This window comes from Microcebus murinus, chromosome 21 (assembly GCF_040939455.1).
Source record: "Microcebus murinus isolate Inina chromosome 21, M.murinus_Inina_mat1.0, whole genome shotgun sequence".
Taxonomy (NCBI): Eukaryota; Metazoa; Chordata; class Mammalia; order Primates; family Cheirogaleidae; genus Microcebus; species Microcebus murinus.
Window position 1 is genome coordinate 16481486 of NC_134124.1, and position 26896 is coordinate 16508381.

General features: G+C 57.9%; 1 protein-coding gene across 3 annotated transcripts in view; it reads right to left on the reverse strand.

Moving 5' to 3' along the window:
- CAMK2A (calcium/calmodulin dependent protein kinase II alpha) overlaps window positions 1-26896 on the reverse strand; it is a 62899-nt gene that overhangs the window by 6471 nt on the left and 29532 nt on the right. For 2 of the 3 annotated variants that reach the window (XM_012790958.3, XM_075996219.1), the window contains exons 5-15: window positions 26422-26487; window positions 26243-26315; window positions 22912-23014; window positions 21272-21355; window positions 21057-21151; window positions 19956-20078; window positions 19541-19624; window positions 17961-18003; window positions 15488-15528; window positions 9313-9361; window positions 2141-2216 (exon numbers count right to left, since the gene is read on the reverse strand). In XM_012790958.3, coding sequence (XP_012646412.1) covers window positions 2141-2216; window positions 9313-9361; window positions 15488-15528; window positions 17961-18003; window positions 19541-19624; window positions 19956-20078; window positions 21057-21151; window positions 21272-21355; window positions 22912-23014; window positions 26243-26315; window positions 26422-26487 — 837 coding nt within the window. Of the gene's footprint in view, window positions 1-2140; window positions 2217-9312; window positions 9362-10338; window positions 10372-15487; window positions 15529-17960; window positions 18004-19540; window positions 19625-19955; window positions 20079-21056; window positions 21152-21271; window positions 21356-22911; window positions 23015-26242; window positions 26316-26421; window positions 26488-26896 lie in introns of all 3 variants that reach the window. The other variant, XM_012790948.3, reaches the window with a different exon arrangement.

Below are 26896 nucleotides of genomic sequence, written 5' to 3' on the forward strand. Positions count from 1 at the left end.
TGTTGTTAGCAGCAGCCTTGACTGTGAGCCTCAGTTTCCTCTTCTATAAGATGAGGAAGGTAGCATTAGGCGAGGGAATGTCTGGGAGGGAGGAGCACAGAGTGTGGCCAAGGAGGATTCACAAATGGAGACTGTGTATTTTCAGCTCGTTGCTCCTTTCCAAGTCTCAGTCTTCCAGGGGGCCCTGACAGCCGGGTGGGGGGCAGGAACAAACTGTCTTTCTCATCTCCAAGTCTCTGGGATCTTTTGTGGCACAATATGAACCCCTGTGACAATAGCAATGAAGCCAGAGACAGGAAATGCCCGGGGACAACCAGAGCTCCCAACCCAGGGTGGAATTGGAGATGCCCAGAAGAGGGTGTCAGGCACAGCATTGTCTGAGCTGGACGAAGCCCTTGCAGGGCGCACTGTCCCTGCTCTGTCCTGTCTGTTTGGGTGACCCCAGACAACTCAGTTCTCCACTCAGGACCTCAAATTCTCCAGCTGGATTAAGCCAGGGGGTGGGGGATGGTGCTCAGACCCAGCGGGATGCTCAGGGCCTTCCAGCTGCAGGATCCTCCAAGGGTGGGGGTCTGAGCACTGAGTGTGCGGGAGAGTGAGCACCCCCACTTTAAGAAGCCTCACTCCTGGAGGCATCTGGTATTCCTGCCTCCTGCAATGAAAGGACTCGGAGGCCGTCCCCTCCAACTCCGTTGTACATGTGGGGAAACCGAGGCTCGGTGAGATAAACTGACTTATTTAAGGTTACACAGTGCCAGAAGGTCATGGCAAAGGATCAGAACCTCGAATAGGCAGCAGAAGTCAGAAGTGATATCACAGAGGTGGAAGGGGTTCCCCAGGACCCCTAGAAGTAGCACTGAGGAGCTTAGGGGCCACAGGGGCCCTCTCTCTTTCCCTTGCTCCCTGGCTGTGCCCTTCCAAAGCCACTGGCATGATACACTCCAGCTTTTTCTGGGACTGGCTGCAAGTCCAGCTTAACAGCCTGTTTCTGTGCTTTTTTGCAACATCCAGGTACACACATGCACACACACCTGTGCACACGCCTTGTGCACACAAACGTGTACCCATGTGTACAAGTGCATGCATACATATATGTATATGAGAGCCTCAGTTTCGTACATGCTCCTTCCAAGCTCCTTGTTCCTCCAAAGGGGGGCGGTGAATTTCTAGAGGCTTTGCTACCCACTGCTGCTGAAAAACCTCCCACAGTTAGAAGGCACCTGGCCTGCCAAGCCTTCGAGAGGCAAACTTCAGCTCCTGGGCATGGTGGAAACGAGGAACAGGCTGCCCAAAGAGCAATCTCCAGCTAGGTTAGCACTAACTCACCTTAACCCAACAGGCAAGGGCCACTCTGCCTTAGTTGGTGATCTTTGTTCACCAAAAAGCAAATGTGGGGTCTCCACACCCAGGTGTTGTCAGCAGTGGCCAAATGTTAAGGCCTAAGCTCCAAGCCCAAAATATTTTCTCTCCCTGGGGCCAGCTGAGGGCCTCTGAGGCCTGCTCTGGGCCAGACCAGGAAAGGTGTGCGTGACCAGCTTGGGGTGCTCTGACTCAGCCCTTGCACACAGCCATCCCTCCACAGATGACACCAGGTGTGCATGTTTTGTGCGGGCTGCTTTATTCCCCCAAGGGTTTAAGATTCTACTTTGAGGACTTTTGCTCACCCCTGCTCACGGCAGGTGCACACCTTATGTCTCCTTCTCTGCTCCTACCCATCTGCGGTCAGAGGCCCCAGGAGGTCCAGGGTGAGGCCTCAGGCCCACTGGGCAGGACTGAAGGGGGCCTGTCACCCTCCTCACGCTCCCAGCTCATCTCCTGAGGGGCCCACGCTGTGATGGTGACCTCTCCCTCCTTCCAGGAGGAAGCAAAGGAGTTTTGTTGGAGTTTCTCCCAGGGGACAAGGTGTGAGGGGGAGGGAGGACAGGAGAAGGGGGCCTGAGATATAGAGAAGTGTTGGGAACAGAAAGCTCAATATAAGCCTAAAGTCCAAATGCAAAACGGAAATATGAGTTCAGTCCGATTCACAGCACATGCAAAGTGAGCAGATGAGGGTCAGAGACGAGGACCCCCAAAGGGAGCCAACAGCACCCCCTGAACAACAAGCCAGGCAAGACACGCAGAACAAGCCCAGCCGACTCACGTGTAGGACTCAAAATCTCCATTGCTTATGGCTTCGATCAGCTGCTCTGTCACTTTTATAATTTCCTGTTTCCGCACTGTAAGGCAGAGGGGACACAGAAATAGCAATAATAATAACAACAATAATAAAAAAATAATAACGATAGTAATGAGGCACCAACTACCATTGCCTGAGTCCTTGTCACGTGCCAGACCCTGTGCTGGGATCTGAGGACCTCATGCAGGTTGTCTCACTTATCCTTGCATTGCCCCTTGAGACAGGGACCGTTAGCCTCCTTTCCCAGGAGAGGAAACTGAGGCAAGGAAGGTGCAAAAGGTGTGCAATGTCCCTCCACTGCACAGGGCAGGGCCAGTGTCTCAGTCGGTGGCCTTTGCCTCCAATAAGCACACGTGGTGGGCTTGCTGGCTCGAGATCCGATTTGAACCCAGGTCTTGACTCCAAAATATGCATCCCCACCACCTTGCTTTGCCAAGTGAACCAAAACAGGATCCACTGTGGGACTGTCACTAACGGCCAGGAACCAGGGGCTCCTCCATGGCCAAGACTGGGGTTCACCCTTCAGACTGGGTGAGCTTTTTGCTCCATTTGAGTTCCCATAGGAACTGGCCAGAACTTTCTAGGCGAAACGAACCGCAGCTGCTGAGACCTGGCCCTCCCCTGTCTGCCACCGAAACACCATAAGCAGGTGGTCTTTCTGGCAGAGAGGCAGATGTGTGTAAAAGAAGGACATCGCCACCCCTCAGTCATGCAGCGAGGAACACGCAGTACCCAGGCTCCGCTCTCAAACGTCCGTCCAGATTCCAGCCCAGGTCCTCACAAGCTGAGCGACTGTGGGCCACAAGGTTGTCTGCTGGTCTGGCAAGGGGCGATGACGGTATCCTCCACCCAGGTGGTTATGAGGGTGGGGTGGTGTGAAGGACATGAAGCACTGGCCCAAAGCCTGGCACGTAGTAGGTGCACATCATAGGTGCTGCCATTTTCTGCAACAGCCCCCTCCCCCCACTAGGACTGCCTCATGGGCTCCTCACAAACGCCCTTGGAGGCAGGCAAGGCCAGCTTCTCCCCGTTTCCCACGTGGGGGAGGAGTGTGGAGCCAGGCGTCCTGGCTCCCAGCAGGGCCTGACAGGGGCCCCCTCGTTTTCTCAGGAACAGGCCCTCTTTCCCTCCTCCCCGGGGCCTCAGCCTGGCTTCAAGCCGGCCAGCTCGCTGGGCCCCTGGGGCAGTCTCGCGTGAGGCGGGGGACACGGTGCCCCGAGAGCGAGCTCAGCCCTCAGCACTCCTCAGGCTGGACTGGGAGGGAGGCCACGCCCAGCGGAGGCCCTTACACGCTTCCTCATCAGCTGCGCACGCTGCCCTGGCCATGCCCAGAGCTCTCAGGCCCGGAGGACATAGAATCACAGAACATTTACGCTGGAAGCAGCCTTGGAGGCCACGGACTCAGATTCCCTGTTACACTACCAGGGAAACCGAGGCCAAGTGAGGGGTTGTGATTTGCCCAAGGACACGGAACATGGCAGGTGCAAAGTGTGGCCCCCAGGCCCAGGCCCTTTTCCACCGACCCTGGTGGCCCAGCCTGCTCCCTGTCATAACACCGACCCCACACGGTGGGTTGGCCCGTGTGCTGGTCTGTCCCCAACTCAAATGTGAGCTCGCTGAGGCCAGGCCGTGGTTTCTCTTGCTTGCTGCATCCCCGAGCCCGGAGCAGGCCGGGCCTCACTACTGAGTGGATGATTGGGCGCGTGCGCCCGGCCTCGTGCCATGAGCTTAGCCTACGCAGTCCCCAGGCCTCATGGCGCAACTTCGCTTCCACTTCTCAGATAAGCAAACCAGAGGTGGGCGCGGCTGAGTGACCTGCTGTGGCGGAGCTGGGACCCCACCAGAGTGGCAGCTCCAGAGCCCGTCACCCCGGCCGTCACCTCCCTCGGCACATGCCGCGTGCTCAGGAGATGCTGCGGTGGCCGTGCAGCGTCAGTTCCCATGAGCTGCTAATCCTTTCTCTCCCAGCTTCAACCAGAATCACCTGGACTGAAAGCGAGGCCGTCTTTAGGCCATGAGTGCCCCTGGGTCACACGGCTGGCTTGTTGCCGCCCTCTCTCTGGGGCCTTGCCTGGGGCTGGGGCACAGCTGGCCCTCGATACGCATGCATTGAGGGAACGAATCAGTGGGTGGATGGTGCCAAACCAGAGTCTGGGCTGCTCTCTTCCTGTCCCCTAGAATTGCACAAGGCACCGGCAGCCACTGTCCCTAGGAAATCCAGAGCCTGGCCTCCTGCTCAACTCTCCTCTCCTGGGAAGCTAGAGACGGAGGATGGGAAGAAACCCAGCCCTGCCAGAGCCACCTCGTTGTAGCCACTCCCAAGTGGAATCGGGGGCGATGGCCCACACGCTCCGTGGGCTGGGGGACCTGTGCCACCTGCCTTGCCCTGACCTTTCCAGCTTGCCCTTCCATGAGGCTGTGCCTAACGTCCTATCTCCCGTGGGCTCTTCTCACTGCCATCCCGCATAGTCCAGCAGAGTGACTCAGGGCGTGCATGCGGGAGCCAGGATTCTGGCTCTCCCACTTAATAACCGCGTGACCTTGGACAAGGGCCTGCCCTGTGCCTCAGTTTCCCCATATGGCCAATGGAGTTACTAACAGTGCTTACCTTGCAGAGTTGTTCTGAGGATTGAGTTATATCACTAGAAATGGCTGACACACGTATGTCCTCACTGACAGCCAGCTGCCAGTCCAAGCCCTTTCCATCAACTCGTTTCTGTGACGACTGCTGCACCACCATCACGAGACACAGTCAGAGCAGTGCCTGGCCCCCCGCAAGTGACAGCTGTGACTGTTATCATCTGGAAATCTCCGAATCAGGAGTTCCTCCTGGGGACAGCCTCGGGTCCCTCACCGGGGCAGGGCTGCATCCCAGCAGCCTGATACATGGGGGTTTGGTCTGGGCTCGCGGCCTGCCGGGCAGACCACTGCGCTGCCGGACAGCTCTCGCTCGCTGTGTGCACCACCGCCCTCCCGCAAGTTGAGGCCTATCCTCCTGAGAACCCCCAGTTAGAGTTCTGGTCTTTCTGTCTTCTGGGGCCCAGAGGGAGCCCCTGCTCCCCCAGCCTCTATGCCCACCCCAAAATGAGTCTTCTCAGGGCCGAGGGCCTCCAAGCTGTGCTTTCCAGGCCCTGACTCAAGCTGGCCATCCACTCCTCAAGGGTCCCTGAGCTGTCTGGATGCCTCTCTGGCTATGAACACACAATCTCAGGTGTGGGCTGAATAATGAGAATAATGCAGATCTGGGGTAGCACTATCTCCTTCCCAATTCTGGATATTATATTTCTATTAATGCAGCCTGAGAAAATGTCTGACTTGACTGTGTCTTCAGCTACTCGGGGCACCAAGTTTGCCAATAGCCGAAGCCTACTGGGCAGGACTCTCCCTAGCTTTGTGCTCTGGGACAGAAGATCTGGGGGCCCAGGGCTTCTTAGATCTGGAAAAGTCCACTCTGGTTCTGGGTCCTTCCTGTGCCCTCAGCGGCCCCGTTGCTGTTTAAGGGGTTCACTCAGCAGCTGCTCAGTAGCAACCTCCGGCTTCTCTCATCTGCCAGGTGTTCACCCGGACAACCCGAGAGTGCTCCCTTCAGATGGGAAAGCTGAGACCCCAGAGAGGTTAGGGCACTCTCTCAGGATCACACAGCATGCTGAGCCTGAGGTGGGAGCAGCATTTTTGACTGATATTTCCCAGAACGTCTCTGCCCAGATTCTGAGGCAGCTCCTCAGGAGGAGGGAAAATGAATTTTTCATGGCTAACCAGGAGGAGGTCGGGGAGTGGGGAGCAAGGCTGGCAGAGCCCTGCACGGCTCAGGGAGTGAGAGGCCTCCGCGCTAAGCCAGAGGTGCTCTGAAATATTAATGTCTCTTTCTCTCCTCGGGAGAGAACGTTCCCTGGAGGATGGCATTTCTAATTAACTTTAATGTCAGGTCAGGGTCCACCCCATCAGCTGCTATTCTCACTTAGTAAGAAGACTTAACAAATTAACGCTAGAAGATGGTTCTCTGGGAACTTTCTCCGAGGCCTGAGAGGCCAGGGGAGGCACAGGGGCTCCTGTCTTCTGCCGAACACGAGGAGAAGCTCCTGGCTGAGCCGGCATCTCCTCTATCAGACACGGCCTCTGGGGCTTTTGGACATGCGGGGAAACCGAGGCAGCGAATGGGATCCCAGTTCTGCCATTAATAACCCATCTGCCCTTTCTCCTCACTGGGCCTCAGCTTCCTCTCTGTCAAAGGGGCACAGGGACGCCAAAATTCAAGACTGCAAATTACCCCATCCCGATCCTTCCAAAGCTGAGGACAACGATCGCGAAGGTGGGCCCTCAGGGATGCAGCCCAAAGCCACTAGCCCAGGTGCAAGATGTCTTTGCCAGCTCCTAATCCACATGAATAGTACATGCAAACTTTGCACCCTATTCCAAATATTTCTGTCTAACATATACATTTGTCTTAAAGTAAAATTGATGTGCCCAGAAAATGTCACATGGCTTCTTGTCATTCAACGAATTCCAGTTTGAAACAAAGAAATTAAGATTGATTAAACATTGAGCATGTGCAAACACTGCACGTACTTTATATCGTCCCCTCATTTCAACTGCACAGCAAGCCTCTGAGGTTGGTGCTGTCATCATCTCTTCTTTACTTTTGAAACAGAGTCTCGCTCTGTCGGCCCAGGTAGAGTGCCGTGGCGTCATTATATCTCACAGCAACCTCAAACTCCTGGGCTCAAGCGATCCTCCTGCCTCAGCCTCCCAAGTAGCTGGGACTACAGGCATGCGCCACCACTGCTGGATCATTTTTATTTTTTGGTAGAGCCAAGGTCTCACTCTTGCTCAGGCTGGTCTCAAGCTCCAGGCCTCGAGCCATCCTCCCGCCTCGGCCTCCCAGAGTGCTAGGATTACAGGTGTGAGCCACCACACCCAGCCCCACTTCTTTACTATTAAGGAAACTGAGGCTCAGAGAGGTTGAGCAAGTTGTCCAAGGTCATCCAGCAAACGGGCTCCAGTAGGAAAGGGCAGAGCCAGGTCCCTGTCTGCTCTGAGGCCAGGAGTATGAGGTCAGCCAGGTCCCTGTCTGCTCTGAGGCCAGGAGAATGAGGTCACGTCCAGGCTCCTCAGATTCCCAGAGTCCAGTTCTTACCACCGGGCAAGTGAGCCTTGCACATGGGGTCTCAGAAGCACCACTTCTGGGCCCAACACAGACCTATGGCATCAGCATCTGCAGAGGCAGGGCCAGGACTGTGGCTGGAAGATCAGGCTTGTGGGACTGGCAATGCCGACCTGCCCCAAACGGGGGATTCTTCTTGGAGATAATATATTAACATTTTAACATATTTATTTATTTGTTTAATTTAGAGATGGGGTCTCACTATGTTGCCCAGGCTGGAGTGCAGCGGCTGATCACCGTCAGGATCTGATAGCACTCCTGCCCTAGGTGATCCTCCTGCCTCAGCCTCCCAAATGGCTCAAGATAATGTGTTTTTTTTTTGTTTTTTTTGTTTTTTTTTTTTTGAGACAGAGTCTCACTTTGTTGTCCAGGCTAGAGTGAGTGCCGTGGCGTCAGCCTAGCTCACAGCAACCTCAAACTCCTGGGCTCGAGTGATCCTTCTGCCTCAGCCTCCCGAGTAGCTGGGACTACAGGCATGCGCCACCATGCCCGGCTCATTTTTTATATATATATATATCAGTTGGCCAATTAATTTCTTTCTGTTTTTATAGTAGAGACGGGGTCTCGCTCTTGCTCAGGCTGGTTTTGAACTCCTGACCTTGAGCAATCCGCCCGCCTCGGCCTCCCAAGAGCTAGGATTACAGGCGTGAGCCACAGCGCCCGGCCTCAAGATAATGTGTTTTTGAAGGTTGTCCCTGGTGCCATCACAGGAGGCGGGTTTGCTCTAGTGCCAGGCTGTGGCGATAGAGTGCCCACCGCCCCGCAAGTTGGGAATGACCAGAAAGAGACACACATAGGGTGGGGCCCATCTTACAGGCATCCTGCAGAGTCAGGAGGCAGTCGTGAGCCTGCCATAGAGCCTGAATCGCAATTATACACAAATGTTTATTACATAATAAAATGCTCTTTTCCCCATTTTTATATTCTAAGGCAAAATATCTAAACTCCTAAAAAAAAAAAATAAGTGTCTAAACTGCTATGGCTGAGTTCCCTCCAGGTCGACAGCCTTTCCCTGTGTTGTAGGGACTCTGCAGGCGTGACATGCTCCGGAGAGTGCAAACCCTGCGCTCCCTGTGCTGGGGAGAAGCAGGGCTGGTTGCCCATGCATCCAGGATGTGGTGTCCCCCCCAGCAGAACTCAGCACTCCCTGCTCCTTCCTCCAAGCTCCAGGTGCACTCGCCACACGCCAAGACCTCAGCGTGGCGGTCGCCAGCCAGGCCCCGGAGCCTGGGTTCAAACCCTACCCCTACCATCTCGAGCTATGGGACCTTGGGCCCATGAAGCCAACCTCTCCGACCTCTGTTTGCTCAGCCGTGCAGTGGGGTTCATCACAGCACCCCTCAGTTAGCCCAGGTCGGTCCTGGGACGGCACACAGCAAGCATCGCGCAAGCGCAGCCTTCGTCACTGTTCCCGTGATGCGCTTTGTTAGGGCCCAATCACAGCCACCTGTGGCTCTGCCCCTCCTCCGCCCGCGAGCTTGCCAGGCCACGCTAGACGCCAGCTACAGCGGCCGCGGCACCTCCAGTGTGTCGCGGGCAGCATTCCCCACGCTCCAGCCAACGAACTTCCGGAGTTTTCACTGTCCCTTCCTTTACTATTGTCACTTCATGCTTTTCAAATCAATTCGCTTTTTTTAAAAAAAACTCAAAAACACTCATTTCAAAAGGAAAATCGATATCACTACTATACATTTACAACTCGAGTATGTTACACTTTTCTGTAATACACACTAAAGTCAATCTGTCACCTCTAGAATGAGAGAGCCTATGCACCAGCCGTGGTTCCAGCAGCCCACGGGGCGAGCCGTGGCCACGGCGTGCCCAGTGTACGAGGAGCCCAAGCGAAGCTCTTTGCAGAAGAGCAGGCTCGAGATGGGCATGGGGCCCTCTGGGCCGGGACTGTCAGTGAAGGGTCTGCCCAGCCGGTACCAGGAAGTTGGGGGGCCTAGACCCCGAAGGCGAGGCCTCTCCCTACCTTTGGTGTCTTCGTCCTCAATGGTGGTGTTGGTGCTCTCGGAAGATTCCTGCCAAAGAGAACACAGGGCGTGGTGAGGCCTGCCTGGCGGCAGGATGAGGCAGGGCCAGGCGCGGCTGTCCCGGCTGCCCGATGGCGCGGCCGGCTCTCGGGCGGCCTCCCAGGCTCCGCCATCCGGACGCTGCACTGCAAACCCTGCCAGCCTCTCCAGCCTAAGGAGGGGGAGGGCCCAGCTAAGCAGGCGGCCGGGGGCCGGGGCAAGGATGAAGGGATGGCTGGCTGCAAGGAGAACCCTGGCGTTTCTGGAAGGGCTGAGACGGGGTTCCCGGGTCCTTTCTGCTCAAGGGGGCAAAGAGGGGGTGTGGAGGAGCAGAGAGACACCATGGCGGCCGCAGAACGGGGAAGGAACCCACACTGGCGGGAGAGGAAGAGAGAGAGAGGGAGGCCCAGTGTGAGAGAGGGTGGGCTTTCCAGAGGGGAGGAAAAACCACACAACTGAGTGAGACAGCAATGGAACCAGAAGAAGAGGGATATAGGCCACCGTGCCACCACTGGAGCCCCTAGACAGAGGCGGGGCTGCTGGCTCCTCTGCCACCGGTGGGCCCGGGAGGCCTCACCCAAGCCAGGAGGGGCCTCCATGGCGCCTGCTACTTTGGCCAAACCAAGCCCCACTCTTGCCACGACGGGCACAAACCAAGCCTGAGATGAGTTCCAGAGCAGAGGGGTGGGGAGAAGCGAGAAGCCAAGGGCTGGACGTGGGAGGGGGTTCAAATCCACCTTTGTACCCACGGGAGGCCTTAGGTCTGCTGTCAGCCTGCTAGTCTGTGGAGTGGGAGGTGTCAACAAAAACACGCAAACAACACACACACACACAACACACAAATTGTCACACGAGGCACACGTACCAAGCACGCCCTGAGCACCCTCTCCCCGCCCCAGGTTCCCAGAGCAGCCTGCAGGAGGGAGGCAGGAGCAGGGGTTCGAGGCCCAGCATTTACCGGCGTATAGGAGACGGCAGACACTCACCATTAACTGAACGCTGGAACTGGACTTTCTTTTCTGGAAAAACAAGGAGAAGAGATGGGACAGGAAAAGACACAGCGTGAAAACGGCAGGGAGCAGAGGAACGACAGGGGATGTGTGGAAGGAGGATGGGCCTCGGGGTCATCCTCGGTGGTCCTTTGTCAGCTCGGCTTCAGGACAAGGAGCCAGTGCCCCCAGCAACCGCTGACCTGGCGGGGCCAGTCCTCTCAGCCTGAAGGTCTGGGTCCTCATGCACATCTGCCGGGGTCTACCCATCGACCAAGCTCAAGGTCAAGCCTCCCTTGGACCAGGGCTGCCCACTATGCCTAGCTCTGATGGGGGAGGCCAGTCCTGGCTCTTGGATGCCAGCTGCCTACGGCCTCCAGAATCCAGTGCTCTTGAAAGACAAAAGGGGGCTCATGTCTGGAGAGGAGGCCTCACGTCTCCTCCTAGCCTCCCTGTCCATCTCTAAGAGGGCCCCATTCCCAGTAGACTGTCCTAGTCACTAGGGAAATTTGTCAAAAATATGCAGAACCAGCAGTGGCTCACACCTGTAACCCTAGCACTCTGGGAGGCCGAGGCAGGAGGATCGCTGGAGCTCAGGAGTTCAAGACCAGCCTGAGCAAGAGCGAGACCCCGTCTTCACTAAAAATAGTAAAATTATCTGAGCATGGTGGCAAGTGCCTACAGCTACTTGGGAGGCTGAGGCAGGAGAATGACTTGAGCCCAAGAGTTTGAGATTGCAGTGAACTACAATAGCGCCATTGTACTCTAGCCAGGGTGACAGAGCAAGACTCTGTCTCCCCCCGCCCCCCAAAAATGCAGAACCAGGTCCCCTCTGAGGAGTTTGATAACCAGGTGTGGGGTAGGCCTGAGCATCCTGGCATCTCCATTTCCAACAATAGCCTCAGGTGATTCCCAGGCAGGGCCAAGTGTGGGAGCCAATCCTCTTAGTGGCCTTTGAAAGCCTGTTTGCATTCCGACTCCTGTAACTAGCCTATTCAGCTCCTTTATCCTGATGGGAAACTGAGGCACAGCCAGAAATGAAACTTGAGTCTTTCGGCCCTGCCATTCAGCCTGGCTACCATGTTGGGAATGTGCAGCATCCCCTGCATCGGCCACGGAACCAAGGCAAGGAGGGTGGGGACGAATGGCAGATTTCCTTCTCTTTCCCTCACTCTCTGAGCCAGGAGTCTTAAAGACTCACATTCACAGATCGCAAGTCGAGACTGACACTTGCACTGCACAGAGGGGAAACTGAGGCCCAGAGAGGGGCAGTGGCCTGTCCAAGGCCTCTCAGCAAGCCACCAGCAGAGCTGCAGCTAGAACCCAGGCCTGTGTGCAGCACTCCTTCCTCTTCCCCTCTCCAGGGCTCCAGGCGCCCACGGCCTGAGCCCTCTTCAAAGGCTCAGCCTGTCCTGGGCGCCCTCACATCTGAGAGGCCAGAGGCCTCTCTCCCTGCTGCACCGTAGGGGGAGCAAAGCAGCGGCTGGCTAGGGTAGGCCTTCGCCATGGGGAGACACTGGGTATTCTTGAGAGTCTCAGGTCTACGGCCTCCAGAATCCAGTGCTCTTGAAAGACAAAAGGGTGCTCAGGTCTGGAGAGGAGGCCCCACGTCTCCTCCTGGCCTCCCTGTCCATCTCTAAGAGAACCCCATTCCCAGTAGGCTGTCCTAGTCGCTAGGGAAATTTGTCAAAAATACACAGAACCAGCAGCGGCTCACGCCTGTAACCCTAGCACTCTGGGAGCACTCTGACTAGCACTCGGACTCCCAGATCCAGTGAGCCTCTGCATACCAGGACCTAAAGCCCTGCGTCCTCCATCCAGGGCCTCCGCAGACGTGGCGGGGTGGCTCACTGCGCACGCCAATGCCCGTGTGCTCTCAGGAGCGCACACGCCAGCGTCTTCCCCCGCTGGGCTGGACGGTGTGACTCCCGCAGCCAGCAGCCAGCCTCTCCTCTCCTCCTCTCCTCCCCTCCCTCTCCTCCTAGCGCTGGCCTCGCCCGCCGGCTGCAGCCAGACCAGGCACATAAGTGTGGGGAAGCAGACAGGCCCACGTAGCTCCGCTGTCAGCAGAAACCTGAGGAGCCGCGCAGGGGCCAGGAGGGTCCAGGCGGGACACGAGGAGGGAACACAGAGCAGAGACTGCATCAGATTCGGACGCACAGTGACAGGATGGGACATGGGGGAGAGAGGTCACGACGGCACGGATGGGACACCAACAGGGGCAGTGAGTGGGGCTGAGGGGTGGGAGCTGCCAGCTCCTCCTCACGCAAGTCAGGGCCTAGGGCTGGCCGGACAGGGGACCTTGCTTCTTGGTGGCAGAAAGGATCGATTTCCCTGAGTCACGCAAGATGACAATACCGAGAATCCCGCACTGACCTGCACGGCAGAGTTTGATTTAAAAGGGACTTTCGCCCAAAGTAGAGTCGCCTCTCCCAGAACCACGTGCAGAAGCGTGGTGTGAGGTTAGCAAGGATGATAGAAACTGAGCATGGTCAAAATTGGCCTTGAAAAGCCCTTGAAAGCCCCCAAAGCACACCACATGTCACGTCTCTGTGACGACTCCGACCGAGCCAGCATTCCCGGCAGCGCTGGAGACAGCCAGGCCCCTCCGGGTAGGCCCAGGTGAGCGGCAGTTTGTCCCCGGGGACCGAGGTGCGGGAAGAACGTGCGTTTCCCGCTTTGGCTGACGCGGCGACAGTCAAGGGAGCATCAGGCGTGGCTGCTCTCACCAGCCCCGCACACAACCGCTGTGCTCCCTGCACAGATGGCCGCCCGCCGCCTGGGTCCCCCGGGAGGGAACTGCAGGGCCCACTCGAACCCACGGCTTCATGACCCGAGGTCCAGCCTCACTGGCACCGAAAACACAACTGGACCCCGGCCCTGCTGCTCTCCCCACTCCCGTGGGCAGCGCCCTGAGGCAGGCTGGGCTCCCTGGACCCCGGGCCAGGATGGACTTCCTCCCTCCTCCAACCTAAGCGAGGGAAGGAGGCTGAGTATGGTCAAAATCAGCCTTTGAGTTTCCCTTCACCCAGGCCACCCTGAGAAGTCCCCAGGTCTGTCCTGTACAGCAGGAGGCAGTGGTGCTGCGTGCAGCTGTGCCCACTGGGAAGCCTGCCATGGACAGCAGAGCCCCACCAAGCTACGAGCTGTCCCTGCCTCCGACAGCCTCTGCCTCCTGGGAAGCCTGCCATGGACAGCAGAGCCCCACCAAGCTACGAGCTGTCCCTGCCTCCGACAGCCTCTGCCTCCTGGCCCTGCCCGACAGGAGCCTGACCTGAGTTTCTTCCCAAGACCCACCCCGAGGGAGGCCCCTCCTGTCCTGACACCCAGCGGCTTTGCATCAATCTTGGCCAGGGCCACGCCGGAAAGCCAAGCACCAGGGCAGCCCTTCTCTCTGTCCCCTCCTCTTCCACCAACCTGGGCCACAGCCCACCAGTGCCTGTGGCCTTTGCCCCCACATCCCCCCAATCAGGGCCGTGGCGTCCACTTCCCCCCGGCTCAGCATCTCCACTTGGGGGACAGAGAAGGCCCCAGCTGCTCCAAGCCTGGCAGCCCCCACGTGGCGCAAACCTCCGTTACCCTTTCACACTGTGGGGGTCGGTGCAGGGCTAACCCCCAGCAGCAGGCGAGCCGGAACTCAGCGCCAGACTGCGTTACAGGATTTGGGGTGGGCCTCTTAACTTTATAAATTGGCTTGGCTTTAGATCTGTGGTTTTCAGATATCTTGTGGAGTGAACTTTGTTTTTAAGAGAAATTGTACCCAAAAGTCTGATAACATAAAAGTCTGATAAAACAGATAAAAGATAACACCAACTAGCAACTTGTGAGCATGTGTCACATGCCAGCACCAGGCCAAGCTATCGATGCAATTATGTTAGTTGCTCCTCACAAATAGCCCTAGGAGGTGGGACCTCCCTTGACCTCATTGCACGAATGAGGAAACACAAGCTCAGGGAGTCTCAATAACCAGCCACGGTCTAGCCGCTGGGAGCCCACCCAGGCTCTCTTAACCGCCCTATCATGTGGAGCTAAAAGGTTGAAGTAGACGTGAGAAGCCCAGAACCCCACCTGGGGTTCCCAAGTGCCTCCCCAGAAGCTTTGGGTTCCAAAGAGTTCAGTTTGCAAACCACTGACTTTGACTAATAACCAAACAATTATGTATTCCTCAAACACCCAAGATGAGAAGGGAGAGCTTTTTTGTTTGTTTATAAGCTGAAATCATAGAAATGATCAAGTCCACAGCCTACCCCTTGTACCTAGGGAGACACACAAGCTGGGACCAGGCTGAGGGCAGAAGGGAGGCCCAGCCTCTACCCAGCCCAGACCCCTCCCATGCAACCCCTTGACAGACCAAAGCCAGTGGCCTAAGACCACACGCGCCGCTATGAACCAAGCCACGAAGCCGCCCTCACGTATTCACGCAGCATCCCACATCTTCCGACGTCCTGGGCACAGCCCAGCCTGGGGACCCTGGCCAGGCCGGGCTCTGAGCCCAGGAAAGGCAGGGTCTCAAGAGACAAGAAGATGGAGAGGCAGGGGAGGAGGGAGCTGCAGAGAGCAGGGGCCAGACCCCAGAGAGCAGAGGGAGAAGAGAGAAGAGACGGGAAGGAGGGGCCGCCGGGCGTGGAGGGAGGTAGCTCGGGCAGGTATAGGGTGGGACGGGGGCAGGTGCATGGGGGAGGAGGGGATTCTTGGTGGGGAAGAATCTGGGTCCCAAAGCCTAGAGGAATGGCTGTATGTCCTCCACGGGCTTTCTGGGTTGGACTAAGGTGCACTGGGGGGCAGGGGCCCGTTCCAGCCCACCCATCCTCAGGAAGGAGGAGGTCACCAGTCATGGCCACGTCTGCCTCCTCCTCACACCCTCTTGCTCACCAGTCCTCCAGCCCTGGAGAACCACGGAGATCTCCTTCTGACCTGCCCCTTCCCTTGTGCCGGCCCCCTCCAGGGTGCCTGCCTCTCCCCCACGGCCCCCACCAATCCTGGCGAGCAGGTGGGCACCAAAGCCCAGGTCTGCGGGTCTGGGAACGGCCTGGCCACAGATGTGACCCGCATCTGCCCAGGACACCGTCGGCAAGGTCTGGGTCTCAAGCCAGTCCGCGTCGGCGGCAAGGCTGCCAGGGACAGGCTGCCGGCTGCCGGGGCTTACCTTCACACCATCGTTCTTCTTGTTTCCTCCACTCTTCCCCCCTGCGGAGGAGAAAAAGTAGAGGGTTAGCAATACCAGGCAGGGCACCAGGGCCCACAGGGCGAGAAAGAGCAGCATCCACGAGCAGCCAGAGGGCAGCCTGCAGGCTCAGCAATCCTGGGGGAGGCCACCGCCGCCTCCCTCCTTGGTGGCCCAGGGACTGCCAGCGGCCCCCTGGGTGGGCCCAGTGCCCCTGTTCTCAGCAATCTCGAGCGTCCCCCTCTGGCTTCATGGGTTGAGGGAGTTATCCAGCGTGTCCCAGGGCTGTGGAGCTGCTATTTCAGCCCGGGGATTCCCTCTGGATCCCAGTCACCCCCGTGCCGGTGGTGGCCAACCCGGAGGCCCGGCTGCCTGGCCTGGGGCTGGACGCTCCCTCCCCGCCCTGGCCCTCTCTAATTTTAGCCCCATGCTGCTGTGGAGGTCATGTGTCAGCCCCGCCTACTCACTCCAGACAGCTGCAGGCCGGGTTTTGCCGGTGACAAGAAGCAGATGGCCCCCGCCGTGGCCCACCCTGCCAGAGCCCCATCCCCTGCCTTTCTCCTCCGCCAGCACAGGCCTCCCCAACCTCAGACTCCGGAGCCCCACACTGGCGCTGGCTGTGACCCTGGTGGCAGGGAGAGCAACAGCTCTCAGGGAGGCCTCCCCCGCTGTCGTTTCCCTTTCCCTCCCTCCCCACCTCCTGGCCAGAGCCCTGCAAGTGGGCACCGGCCAGGAAATGGCCTGGATGCCCCGGCCTGCCCAGCCTGGCGTCCGGCTGCTTCCGACCTTAAGCAATCGCCTTACACAAGCCGGGGCGTCTATAAAGGGCTTAGCACAGCCCTTGACCTGAATGCACTAGGTGCTCAGTAAGTGGCAGCCAGGATGAGACCTTCTCCTGGAGCTGGGAGGGGGCGTCCCGGGGCCCCTGGTGGGTGGGGCTCTTGGCCGGCCGGCTTCACAGCCACCCCACATTTCCACCTACAGCTCCCTCAAGGCTCTCGGCTAAAGCTCCCCACTCACAAACCGAGGCAGGGGGCACTTCCGGATGCCACAGCTGAGAGGAGTGGCTGTCCGTCCTCCACCACTCTGGGCTGGACTAGGGTGGGCAGCGGGGCAGCGGGAGCGCTGGCCCTCGGTCCCCGAGGAGGGTGGGCCCTCTCAGCTCCAGCCCCTACTGCAGGCCTCTGTGAAGCCACAGAGCCTGGTTTTCAAGAGATGACAGGAATCGGAGTTTTTCTATGAAATCTCCTGATTTTTAAGTGCTGGAAATCCATTCCAAAAACTCTTTTAAACTTTTCAAACACAAAGCACGCTGACGGATTAGGGCCAACCCTGGGCCGCCATATTGTGGGCTCCGGACTGGCATTCTCTAGGGTGCTTCAGTTGTTAAAAAAAGACTCTGACTGACTGGGCAGCTCATCTTTCAGTTTAAGGAATGGCAGGATCCTCCTCTGGGGAGAGGGTGGGAGGGCAGTTTACCGCAGTGGGGAAAGCCCAAGTCCAAGGTTCTAGCCTGTGCCCATCTCTGGGTCTCGGTCGTCCCAGCTAACTACGTGGGCCGGGGGACCTTCTCAGAGCGGGCCCTGTGGTGTGGTGCTGGCCACACGTCACAGCAGCTTCCTCGGCTGGCCCCAGCCCCAGCCAGAGGGCCCCTGGGGTGAGCTCTGCTCTGTCTGCTATCTATATCTGCCCCGCTGCCGCCAGCAGCCCGGCTCCCCAGAGAGAAGCCTCTGGCGGACAGTGGCCCCTCCAACGTGCCAAGAGGAGCTTCTTGCTAAGCCCTGACAATAATCCCTTCCCTTCCCCTCTGTGAGGCCACATGCCTCGGGTAATTGGGTGCTCCCCGCCTTAACCAGCCTGGCTCTGGCCAAGGGCCTGGGAGGCTCCTGCCCTGGCCTCCCTGGGAACCCAGCCTGGTGGGAAGCACTTGCTCCAGGCTTGGTCAAGTCTGTGCTGATGCAGGCTCTGCCTCTCCCCAGCTGTGCGACCGGCGGGAGTCAGAGCTCACCTCCCTGAGCTCCTGTTTCCTCATCTAGAAAATAGAGATGGCAATGTCTTCCTGCTGTCTTGTCATGAAGGCCACCTGAGCAGAAGCTCAGGACTGTAAGAATAGTGTCACTCACTCAGCCTGGCTCCATCCTGCTGAGGCCTGAACCCCCAGCATTCTGGAAGCTTATCCCTCTCTGGCTGGCCCAGGCTGAGGACCCCAGCACTGCTGCAAGGTAGGGGAGCCAGATTAAATCTCTAAGCAGTCCTGGTGGGCCCTAGGCTTGCTGACCTTTGACCTCTTTCCACTTCTGGGTACAGGTTTGTGGCTGGTGAGCTAGCCCCCCAGTCATGGAGTCCTCTGCAGCCACCAGGGCCCCTAGCCTGGGGGCACCCAAACATCCAACAGGACAGTGCCCCAGCAGACAGGTGCAGGGTGTACTGGGGACTCTGAGGTCCCACCACCTACCAGAGAAGTTCCTGGTGGCCAGCATTGTGGTGAGAATGGCTCCCTGCAAGAGACAAGAGGAGGGTGGCGGGAGGGGAGACCAGAGGGGAGGAAGCGCAGGAGGGACAGAGAGGGTTTGGGGAAGGAGAGGCAGGGGCTGCCTTCAGAGACGAGCCAAAGCCTCTGCCCCACCCTCCACTCGACCCCACCCCCAGCCCAGAGTCCATCCCCCACCTCCCTGGAGAAGTCAGGGTGAGCTAGGCCTTAGCTGGCACAGCTCCGGGGACAAGGCCATCCTAGGAGCAGATATTAATAGGTCCTGAGACCTGGCCCAAGCTATGGGCTTGGGGACACCTAACGGCGGGGGCTTCTAAAGGCCATGGACGCTTTCTGCCTGGGCAGGGACCCCAGACCTTGCGTCCCTCAGCCCCTCCACCTCTCGGCCCTCTGCCTGGGCTGTGAGCACCTTGGTTTAGGACTAGCTCGTGCCTCCGTGGCCTACGGGCTCAAATCCCTGGAGGATTCTCAGTGTGGAAAATCTTTTGCTGTCAACAGGTGAGCTGGGGGACAACGGCCTTCCGGTTCTGATGCCATCTGATTCAGACTTGACCTGGACGCCCTGCATCTAACAGTTTACGATGTTAAGGATCCCTGATTCCAACATGCTGAGACTTCCTCTGGGACATGGTTCCCACTGCAGATAGGGGTGGCACTCGGTTCTCCTGGCACCATGCAGACCGCCACTCCCTTAACCCGTGTCCCCATCCTGAGCCTCAATTCCAGGCCTGGGGACAGCGGGTGAGGAGGTTCTGAAGGAGCTGGGGCCTCCACATCTGCCCCTCATTGTCCCCAGCGTGCTGATGGCTCCTCTGTCCCGACCAGCTGGGACCCCTTGGTGTCTGGCAAGGGGTAGGCCAGGAGTTGCCACAGCCCTGAGAGCACACAGGACCTGCAAGAGGCCACAGCTCTGGGCCCACCTGGCCTCACTGTGGCTTCCTCTGGTCCATGACCACCGTCTGAGTGTCTCAGCCATTCCTCCCCAGCGCTTGGCAGTGGAGGCCTCTCCTCCGTGGTCTCCTGTGCAGCCACGTCTCACCCACAAATGCTCCCCCTGGCCACTCCGAGCCACCTGTGGTCCCCCAGGGGGTCATGCTCGCACTTCCAGACTTGTGCACAGGCGGCCCACTCTGTCTGCAACACCTTCCTGCTCTGACTCTACTGGCTAATGCATGCTTGTCCTTCAGGGCGCAGCTTAAGTGCCACTGGCTGCAGGAAGGCGTCCCTGATCCTCCCAGACCTGGGGTGCCAGTGCTGTGCGGTGCACTGCCGCCGCCCTGGGGCCTGCCCAGGCATGGCACTCGCCACGTCCCGGGCACTTGTCTGTCCTCTCTGCTAGACCAAGAGCTCAGTCAGGGTGGGGCTGGAGTCCCATTCACTGCTCACTCCCCAAGCCCAGCCCGCCTCGCAGCATGCAGTAGGCATTCAATAAACGCTTGTTGAATCCATGAAGGAAAGAACTCATGAGCGAGTCTCTTGGCCTCTGTGGAGACCCAGGCCAACCACTCGCACGTCTGGGGGTGCGGAGGGTGGTGACCTGTTACCTTCAGTTTTCTCCTGGCGTTGAACTTCTTCAGGCAGTCCACGGTCTCCTGTCTGTGCATGCAGGAGGCCACGGTGGAGCGGTGCTGGAGGAAGCGGGGAGGGCTGTGAGTGCAAGGCAGGCCTCCCCAAGGGTGCCCCCCGCAGGAGGAGGCTTTGTACTAGGGGGTGCTGCAGGCTGCTTAGCAACCTGGCACCAGGCATTCGATGCCAGTTGCAGCCCCAGTCATGGTGCCAACCTGGGACACCCCTCATTTCCATATTACCCCAAGAAAAACAGCAGGCTCAGAGTCTCTTGGATTGAGCCCACTCAGCCCCGTGCTGGTCCTCGGGGACCGGGGCAGGGCCAGGACTCCGTGAGGGCCTGGACCCTGAGGTCTGGAGGGCCCGGGAGCGGCCCTGGCGGGGAAGGCTCACCGAGATCCAGGGGTGCTTAAGGGCCTCGGCGGCTGTGATGCGTTTGGACGGGTTGATGGTCAGCATCTTGTTGATCAGATCCTTGGCTTCCGGGGTGACGGTGTCCCATTCTGGCGATGGGAACTGGAAGGGGCAGAGGGGCCAGGTTTGCCCAGCCTGCCCCAGGCCACCCCTGCGATCCCCCAGCCCCTGACTGGCAGGGGAGCAGGCAGGGGTCCTGCTGCCCATCCATGTGGGCATCTTCAACCAGGAGGAGTTGTGGATCCTCAAAGAAGGGACCCTTCTGTGCCAGGGGAGGGGCAGGGTCCCCTGACCCTGGATGAATCAGAGCATGGCCAGAGGGAGAGGAGGCCTCCCTGTCATTCTGAGGCTGTGCCTTATCTGAGGAGCAGCAGTCCAGAGGTTATAGCCCAGACTGCAGAATTGGAAGGCCTGGGTTCAAGTTTTGGTGCTGCCTCCCAGGCTGTGTGACCTGGGCCAGTCACATGACCCCTTGAGCCATCCCGAGAGATGTTGTGAGAGTTAAATATAATATAAAGCAGGTGGCACATAGCTTAACAGACATCAGCCTTGCAGAAGAGCAGTGTAGCTTGGTAGTTAGAAGCACGGATGCTAGAGCCAGACTACCTGGGTTCGAATCTCAGCTCTACCATTTCCTAACTATGTGATCTGGGCAGTTACTTCACCTCTTGTGCCTCAGTTTCCCTATCTGTAAAATGGGGGTAACAGTACCTATGTCATAGATTGATGTCAGGATGAAATGTAATAAGATACGTAAAACATTTGGAAGACTGCTACGGAAGTGTTAGCTATTACTATTATTTATATATATGAAAGAGGGAAAGACATAAAACCTGGCTGGGGGCCTGCCCCTCCCCTACTCCTCACCCCACTTTAGGCACAGTGTGGACGCTGCCTGGCCCTAGTCAGTCTTCACACTCGCGTGGGGGTCACCCCTGCCCAGTACTAGAGTGGCAGGGGACCTGGGTGTGCGGGGAAGACGGGAGGGAGGCCATCTCAGACCCCCGACCTCACTGGACACTGGCTTTCCCTGGAAGGGCGCCAGAGGATGCGGGGGCCGGAGGGAGGAGCGACACTCACATCATAGGCACCGGCTTTGATCTGCTGGTACAGGCGGTGCTGGTCCTCATCCCAGAACGGGGGGTACCCAACCAGCAGGATATACAGGATGACCCCTGGAGAGAGAACAGAGAGCCTTCAACCCCCCGTGGGGAGGAGAGAGGGAGCAGGGATGGGAAAGGGGCCCCAGGGGCAGGGGCGGCCAGGGGCGCAGAAGGGCCTTTGCATGGACTCACCGCAGGCCCACAGGTCCACGGGCTTCCCGTACGGGTCCTTCCGCAGCACTTCCGGGGAGAGGTACCCAGGTGTCCCTGCAAAGCCTGTTCCCGACACACAGACGGGCAGACACACACACAGAGGTCGGCATGTGAGTACCCCGGAGCAGGAGTCTGCTGGGAGGGGGGTTGCGGGTTGCCCTAGAACAGCCCCTGCCCCAGACGCGCGCAGGCCTGCATCCTGAAACCCGGACACGCCAGCAGAGCCTCTACACGGGGTGGGCAAGCACACGGCACATCTGTGGCCACTCCCCACTCCACAGCCCGGGGCAGACAGCAGTCTCAGAGCACAGAGCTTCTTCCCATCGGGTCCCAACCCCCGATTTCAAAGCGTAACCCTGCCAGCAGCCACTACTTGTCGTTAGCTGGTGGCCGTCAGGGTGAAACGTGCTCGCCCTGTCAGCTCCAGGCCGGGAGCTAGACCCCTGCCCACTTTCCAGCCCCCGCGGGAGCGGGTCGTGGGAGTCAGGAGGCCTGTCCTACTCTTGCTCTGCCCCTAAATCCCTTGCGTAGGTCTCTTTACCTTCTAGGCCTCTGTTTCCCCATCTGTCAAAGAGGGATCAGGGATTCCCATCTTAAACACCTCCTGGGGTTGCTGAGAGAATCAGCTGGAGTAATGGGCCTCCAGAGCATTCTAACAGTAACACAGGACCAGTTAGCAGTCGCTGAGTGTGTCCGGTAAGCACCGGGCTGAGCGCTTTGCGCGCCTGGGCTCGTGTAATCCACACACTGCTCTTGAGGAAGGTACCATTATTATCCTCATTTTACAGATGAGGAAATGAAGGCTCAGAGAAGGGAAATGACACACCCTAAGTCACACACCTTGTAAGTAGCAGAGTCAGGATGTGAACACAGAGCTCTGGTTCTTAACAACTGATCAATATTGACCATTAAAAAGTAGCCCCAGGCCGGGCGAGGTGGCTCACACCTGTAATCCTGGCACTCTGGGAGACCGAGGCAGGCAGATCATTTGAGCTCAGGAGTTCGAGACCAGCCTGAGCAAGATCGAGATACCGTCTCTACTAAAAATAGAAAAAATTAGCCAGGCATGGTGGTGCGTGCCTGTAGTCCCAGCTACTCAGGAGGCTGAGGCAGGAGGATTGCTTGAACCCAGGAGTTTGAGGTTGCTGTGAGCTAGGCTGATGCCACAGCACTCTAGCTCGGGAAACAGAGTGAGACTCTGTCTCAAAAAAAAAACAAAAAACGTAGCCCCAGAAATCTGAAAGGGACGTAGTTATGCCCAAATCCCAAAATGTGCTGGATCATCTGATCTGGCTTTTTAAAATCCCTTGACCGTTGCCCAATTTCTTAGCCTCTGTTTTCTTATCTATAAAATCAGAATAAAAATCTCTAGCACCCAGGCTGTTGGGGGACCCCCATGGAAGCCCCTATCGAACAGCAAAGGTGTGTGTTTGTATGAAGAAGCCGTGCTACCATTTTAATGATAACCCTGTCCTTGTGCCTGGCCCCGGGCAGAGGGGAGGGGTGCTGCCCACTCCTTGAGCCCTGGCCGGCCCCATGGTCACCCCCAGCCGCCGCAGCTTGGGCAGGGTTTTCCTAGAGGCAGATTTGCGAACGCCCCGCCAGCCCGTCCCACTCACCGAACCATGCCTGCTGCTCTCCTTCCACCTCGATGGCCAGGCCGAAGTCCGCCAGCTTCACTGCGGCACCCTTGAGCTTGGAGGCCAGCAGCAGATTCTCCGGCTTGCCAGGAGCAGAGAAGAGGGAGAACGGGGAGGAAAGGGCCAAGAGACAGACAGTCAGCAGGTGCAGAACCTCACCTCTGGGGGCCTGGGCTGGACACTCCAGAGGCCCCCGGCCCTACCCCTAGCCCCATCCACCGAATCCTGAGCTTCAGTCCCCAGAGAGGGGACTATTTTATGACAAGACCCCCATCCGCTACAACAGAAAGACCCTTCTTCCTCCACCAGTAACCCCTCACGCCCTCCCCTCAGGGTTTGGAGCTGGGGCTGAGGTGAGCGTGGGGGCCGGGGTCTTGGAGGTACAACCACCATCACAATAAGAAAGAAACAGCAATGTTTATTGTGCCCCTACTACGTGCCAGCCACTGGGCTAAGTGTTCTGCACACACTGTCTCGTGTATCATCTCAGCAACCCTTTGGGGTAGGTGAGATGCCCATTTCCCATAGCGGCCTTCTGACGCCCCTTGACATAGTCCCGCTTGTTCCTACCTCAGGGCCTTTGCACTTCCTGTTCCCTTGCCTGATTTGCTTTCTCCATGAACTCCACAGGGCTGGTCCTTTCTGTTTGTCCAGCTCTCTTATGTCATCCCTTCAAAGAGGCCCTCCTTGACTACTGTATAAAGGAGGAGGCCCCAGGTATCCTCTGTCTTGCTTCCTGTTGTTGCCTTCATAGGTCTCTTTGTAATTAGCAACGTTCCCCCCATCTGTCTATGTGCTTGCTCAGTTGATCTGTCAGCCCTGCGGAATGTGAGACCCTTAAGTGTCCTGTTCACCACTGTATCACCAGCAGCTCGGACTGGGGTGGGGGCGGGGCACATCGCAGGCATTCAGTAAGTATCCATCGCATGTATAACCATGATGGCCAGGCACGGAGGCTCATGCCTGTCATCCCAGCACTTTGAGCAAGAAGGTTGCTTGAGGCCAGGAGTTCAAGACCAGCCTGGGTAACACAGTGAGACCTCGTGTTTATTAAAAAAAAAATTTTTTTTTTAATAAATAAAGATGAGGAAACTGAGGCTTAGAGATGTTAAGTGACTTGACCAAGATCACACAGCTGGCAAGTGACAGAGCCAGCATAGAGGGGAAGTCTGACTCCACTCGATCTTAACCACCCGAGGCTGAAAGATGGTGGCGCTTACACCGAGGACCAGCAGCCACCCTGGGGACAGCCCTACGCCTAGCGTCTGGGGCATCAAGGTGCTGCCTTTCACTGGCTCAGGGCCCCCAAATTCCTCCACTTCCTGCTGGCCCTCTTCCACCCGAGGGGCTCAGGACAGAGGGACGCTAAGAGTGTGGGCTCTGCACTTAGGTACTCCTGGCTTCTAATCCCAGTGCTGCCACCTCTGTGTTGTGCAGTTTTGGCAAATTATTTCACTTTCTGGGCTTTAGTTTCCTCTCAGAAAGCTACCCACCTTATGGGGCGGTACATAGATTAATTAAGACAGTTGTTGTAAAGTACTTCACAGCGGCCTACGGCAAGCACCTGATCAACCCCGGGATTCATGCTTCCCACCTGGGGAGGGGCTCGGACTTTCTAGAGTCTTGGTTTCCAGTCCTCCTCTGACCCCCATCCCCAGGGAGACTTCCAGGGAGTCCCACCTGTCACCGTTCACTGTCCCAGGCTAGGATGCACCCAAACACGCATAGCTCCCTCTGCCTGGCTTGATAAGGCCTCCTCTGTCCTCTGGGGACTGCGTTCCCAACATGTCCTGGGTCTCGGTAGCCGCCTGCCCTGATTTGATGAATGTGTCACTAATTAGTGTATCCAGAGTGGCCTAAATTTGGGCTGCCTCTCCTCCTTCCTCCTCCCGTGCAGGGGCTGTAGCCATAACGGGAACAGGCCCTCAGGGAGAGCCGCCCTGCAGTCTGGCCAGAGACCCTCTTCAAGTGTACACTTGCCTAAGTGTCTAGACGGAGCCACAGGGAGCTCATCTGGAGCTCAGGTGAGAAGCCATGGGCTGTCCGTGACAGTCAGAGGTGGGCAGGGGTTCCATTCAGAGCGCTGTGCCCGAAGAGGCAGCTGGACAGACTGGAGCATGCCCATGCGGGGTGCCCAGCATGGGGAGAGCCTGGGAACCACGTCCTGGGTGGGAATGGTGGCGCACTGCCTGCAGGAGACTTAGAAGCTATGACAAGGCTGCCTCAGTCCCTCTAGGGCTGTCCTGAGCTAGAGGCTTGATCTCTGTGTGGTTCTGAACGGCAGAACTGAGGTTCAGGGCAAAGCTCCATGGCAGGCAAGACGGAAGGAGTGTTCCCCAATGGGTAGGGGGCTACCCCATGGGAAGTGAGCTCATTGTCTCCGAAGGTCAAAAAGCAAAGGTTCATTGGATGCTTGGCAGTGTCACCCTAGATGGGGCTGCCACAGAAGCATGAGCTAGATAGAGTGGTTTTTTCACACCAGACTCCCAAGGTCGCTGGATCTGGGGTTAGAAAGCCAGGGTGCTCTCATCCTAGCTCAGGACAATTGAATGGCATGTCCGTGGGCCAGTCCCTTGGATTCTTTAGGCCTTAGTTTCCTGCTCTGCAAAACAGGGATGATATGAGCACCAGCTGCTGATGCCTTGAGGCCCAGCAGAGGCGATCCACGACGACCAAGCTGTCAGGGCAATTGCCGGGCAACTACTGCCAGTCCAGACTCCACACCCGCTTAGTCCTGTCCATCTCCTTCTTCAGGTGGGAAGAGGGAGGACTGCAAGGGCCCAGAGTCCTGTTTTTCTTCTCTCCCAGCCAGCCAGAGACCCAGGAACAAAAGTAACAGCGTGTCTGTATACCAGGCACTGTGCTATCTCATTTGACATCCTCACCAACCCCTTGGGGGGTTGCTATGGCAACACCATAGTAAAGGAGCTGCAGCTCGGGGGGGTCAGGACACTCTAGACTGCGCGGCTGGCAAGTGGCCTGCTTGGGCCTGGACCCCGGCCTACCTTCATCCCTAGCCCACCGTAGCCAGTCGTGGTAGCCCAACCGCACCTCGCCTGGCATGGCACAAAGCACATGGGCTGGGAGATGGGAGACCAGGGACCCAAACCCAAGTGCTCTACCTTCCTGAGCTCAGTTTCCTCATCTGAATGGTGGGAAAATATTCCTACCCACCCCCCTTCTAGCCTAACTCGGGGACATTACAAGGATTCTGGCAATACTCGGCTCTGCAGGAGGGAAGCTCAGAGGTGGGCAGGCTCCTGGGGTGGGCAGCCTCCCGGGGTGAGCCGCACCCGCGTGGGTTGCTCACCTTCAGGTCCCGGTGCACCACCCCCATCTGGTGGCAGTGCAGCACAGCCTCCAGGATCTGCTGGATACAGTGACTAGGGAGAAAGAGAGGAAGGGGTCACAGCGGTGCGAGCACAGGCCTCCCCTGGGAAGCTGACAGAGGGCGAGAGTGCCTGATGCCCAGGTGCACCTGGCACTCACCTGGCATCCGCCTCGCTGTAATACTCCCGGGCCACGATGTCTTCGAACAGCTCCCCACCGGTGACCCTGGGGAGACAGGCACAGAATCACCCTTCCACAGAGGCAGGAAGCTAAGGATGGGGTCTAGAGACCTCAGGACCTCAGCCACAAAAGGAGGGGCCCCAGGGTCGCTGGGGTGCCCCTGTTACAATCCCCTTCGTCTTCCAGCACATCCTCCGGCTGACTCCCCTCCCCTCTCCTTCTCCACCCCTGTCCTTCTCCCCTGCTGGGCCCAGGCTGCACCCCAGAGGTGTGTGACACTCAGAACGCATCATCACTGGGTTCGTTAGGAAGCCCACAGCCTCCCCGATCGTCAACATGTCCAGGCTGTTCACCTGGACCAGCCCCATCGCTGACTGCCACTGCCACCCAGGAACCCTGGGGCCTATCAATGCATCACTGCTCTTCTGCCAATCGACTATCTTTAAAAAAATCA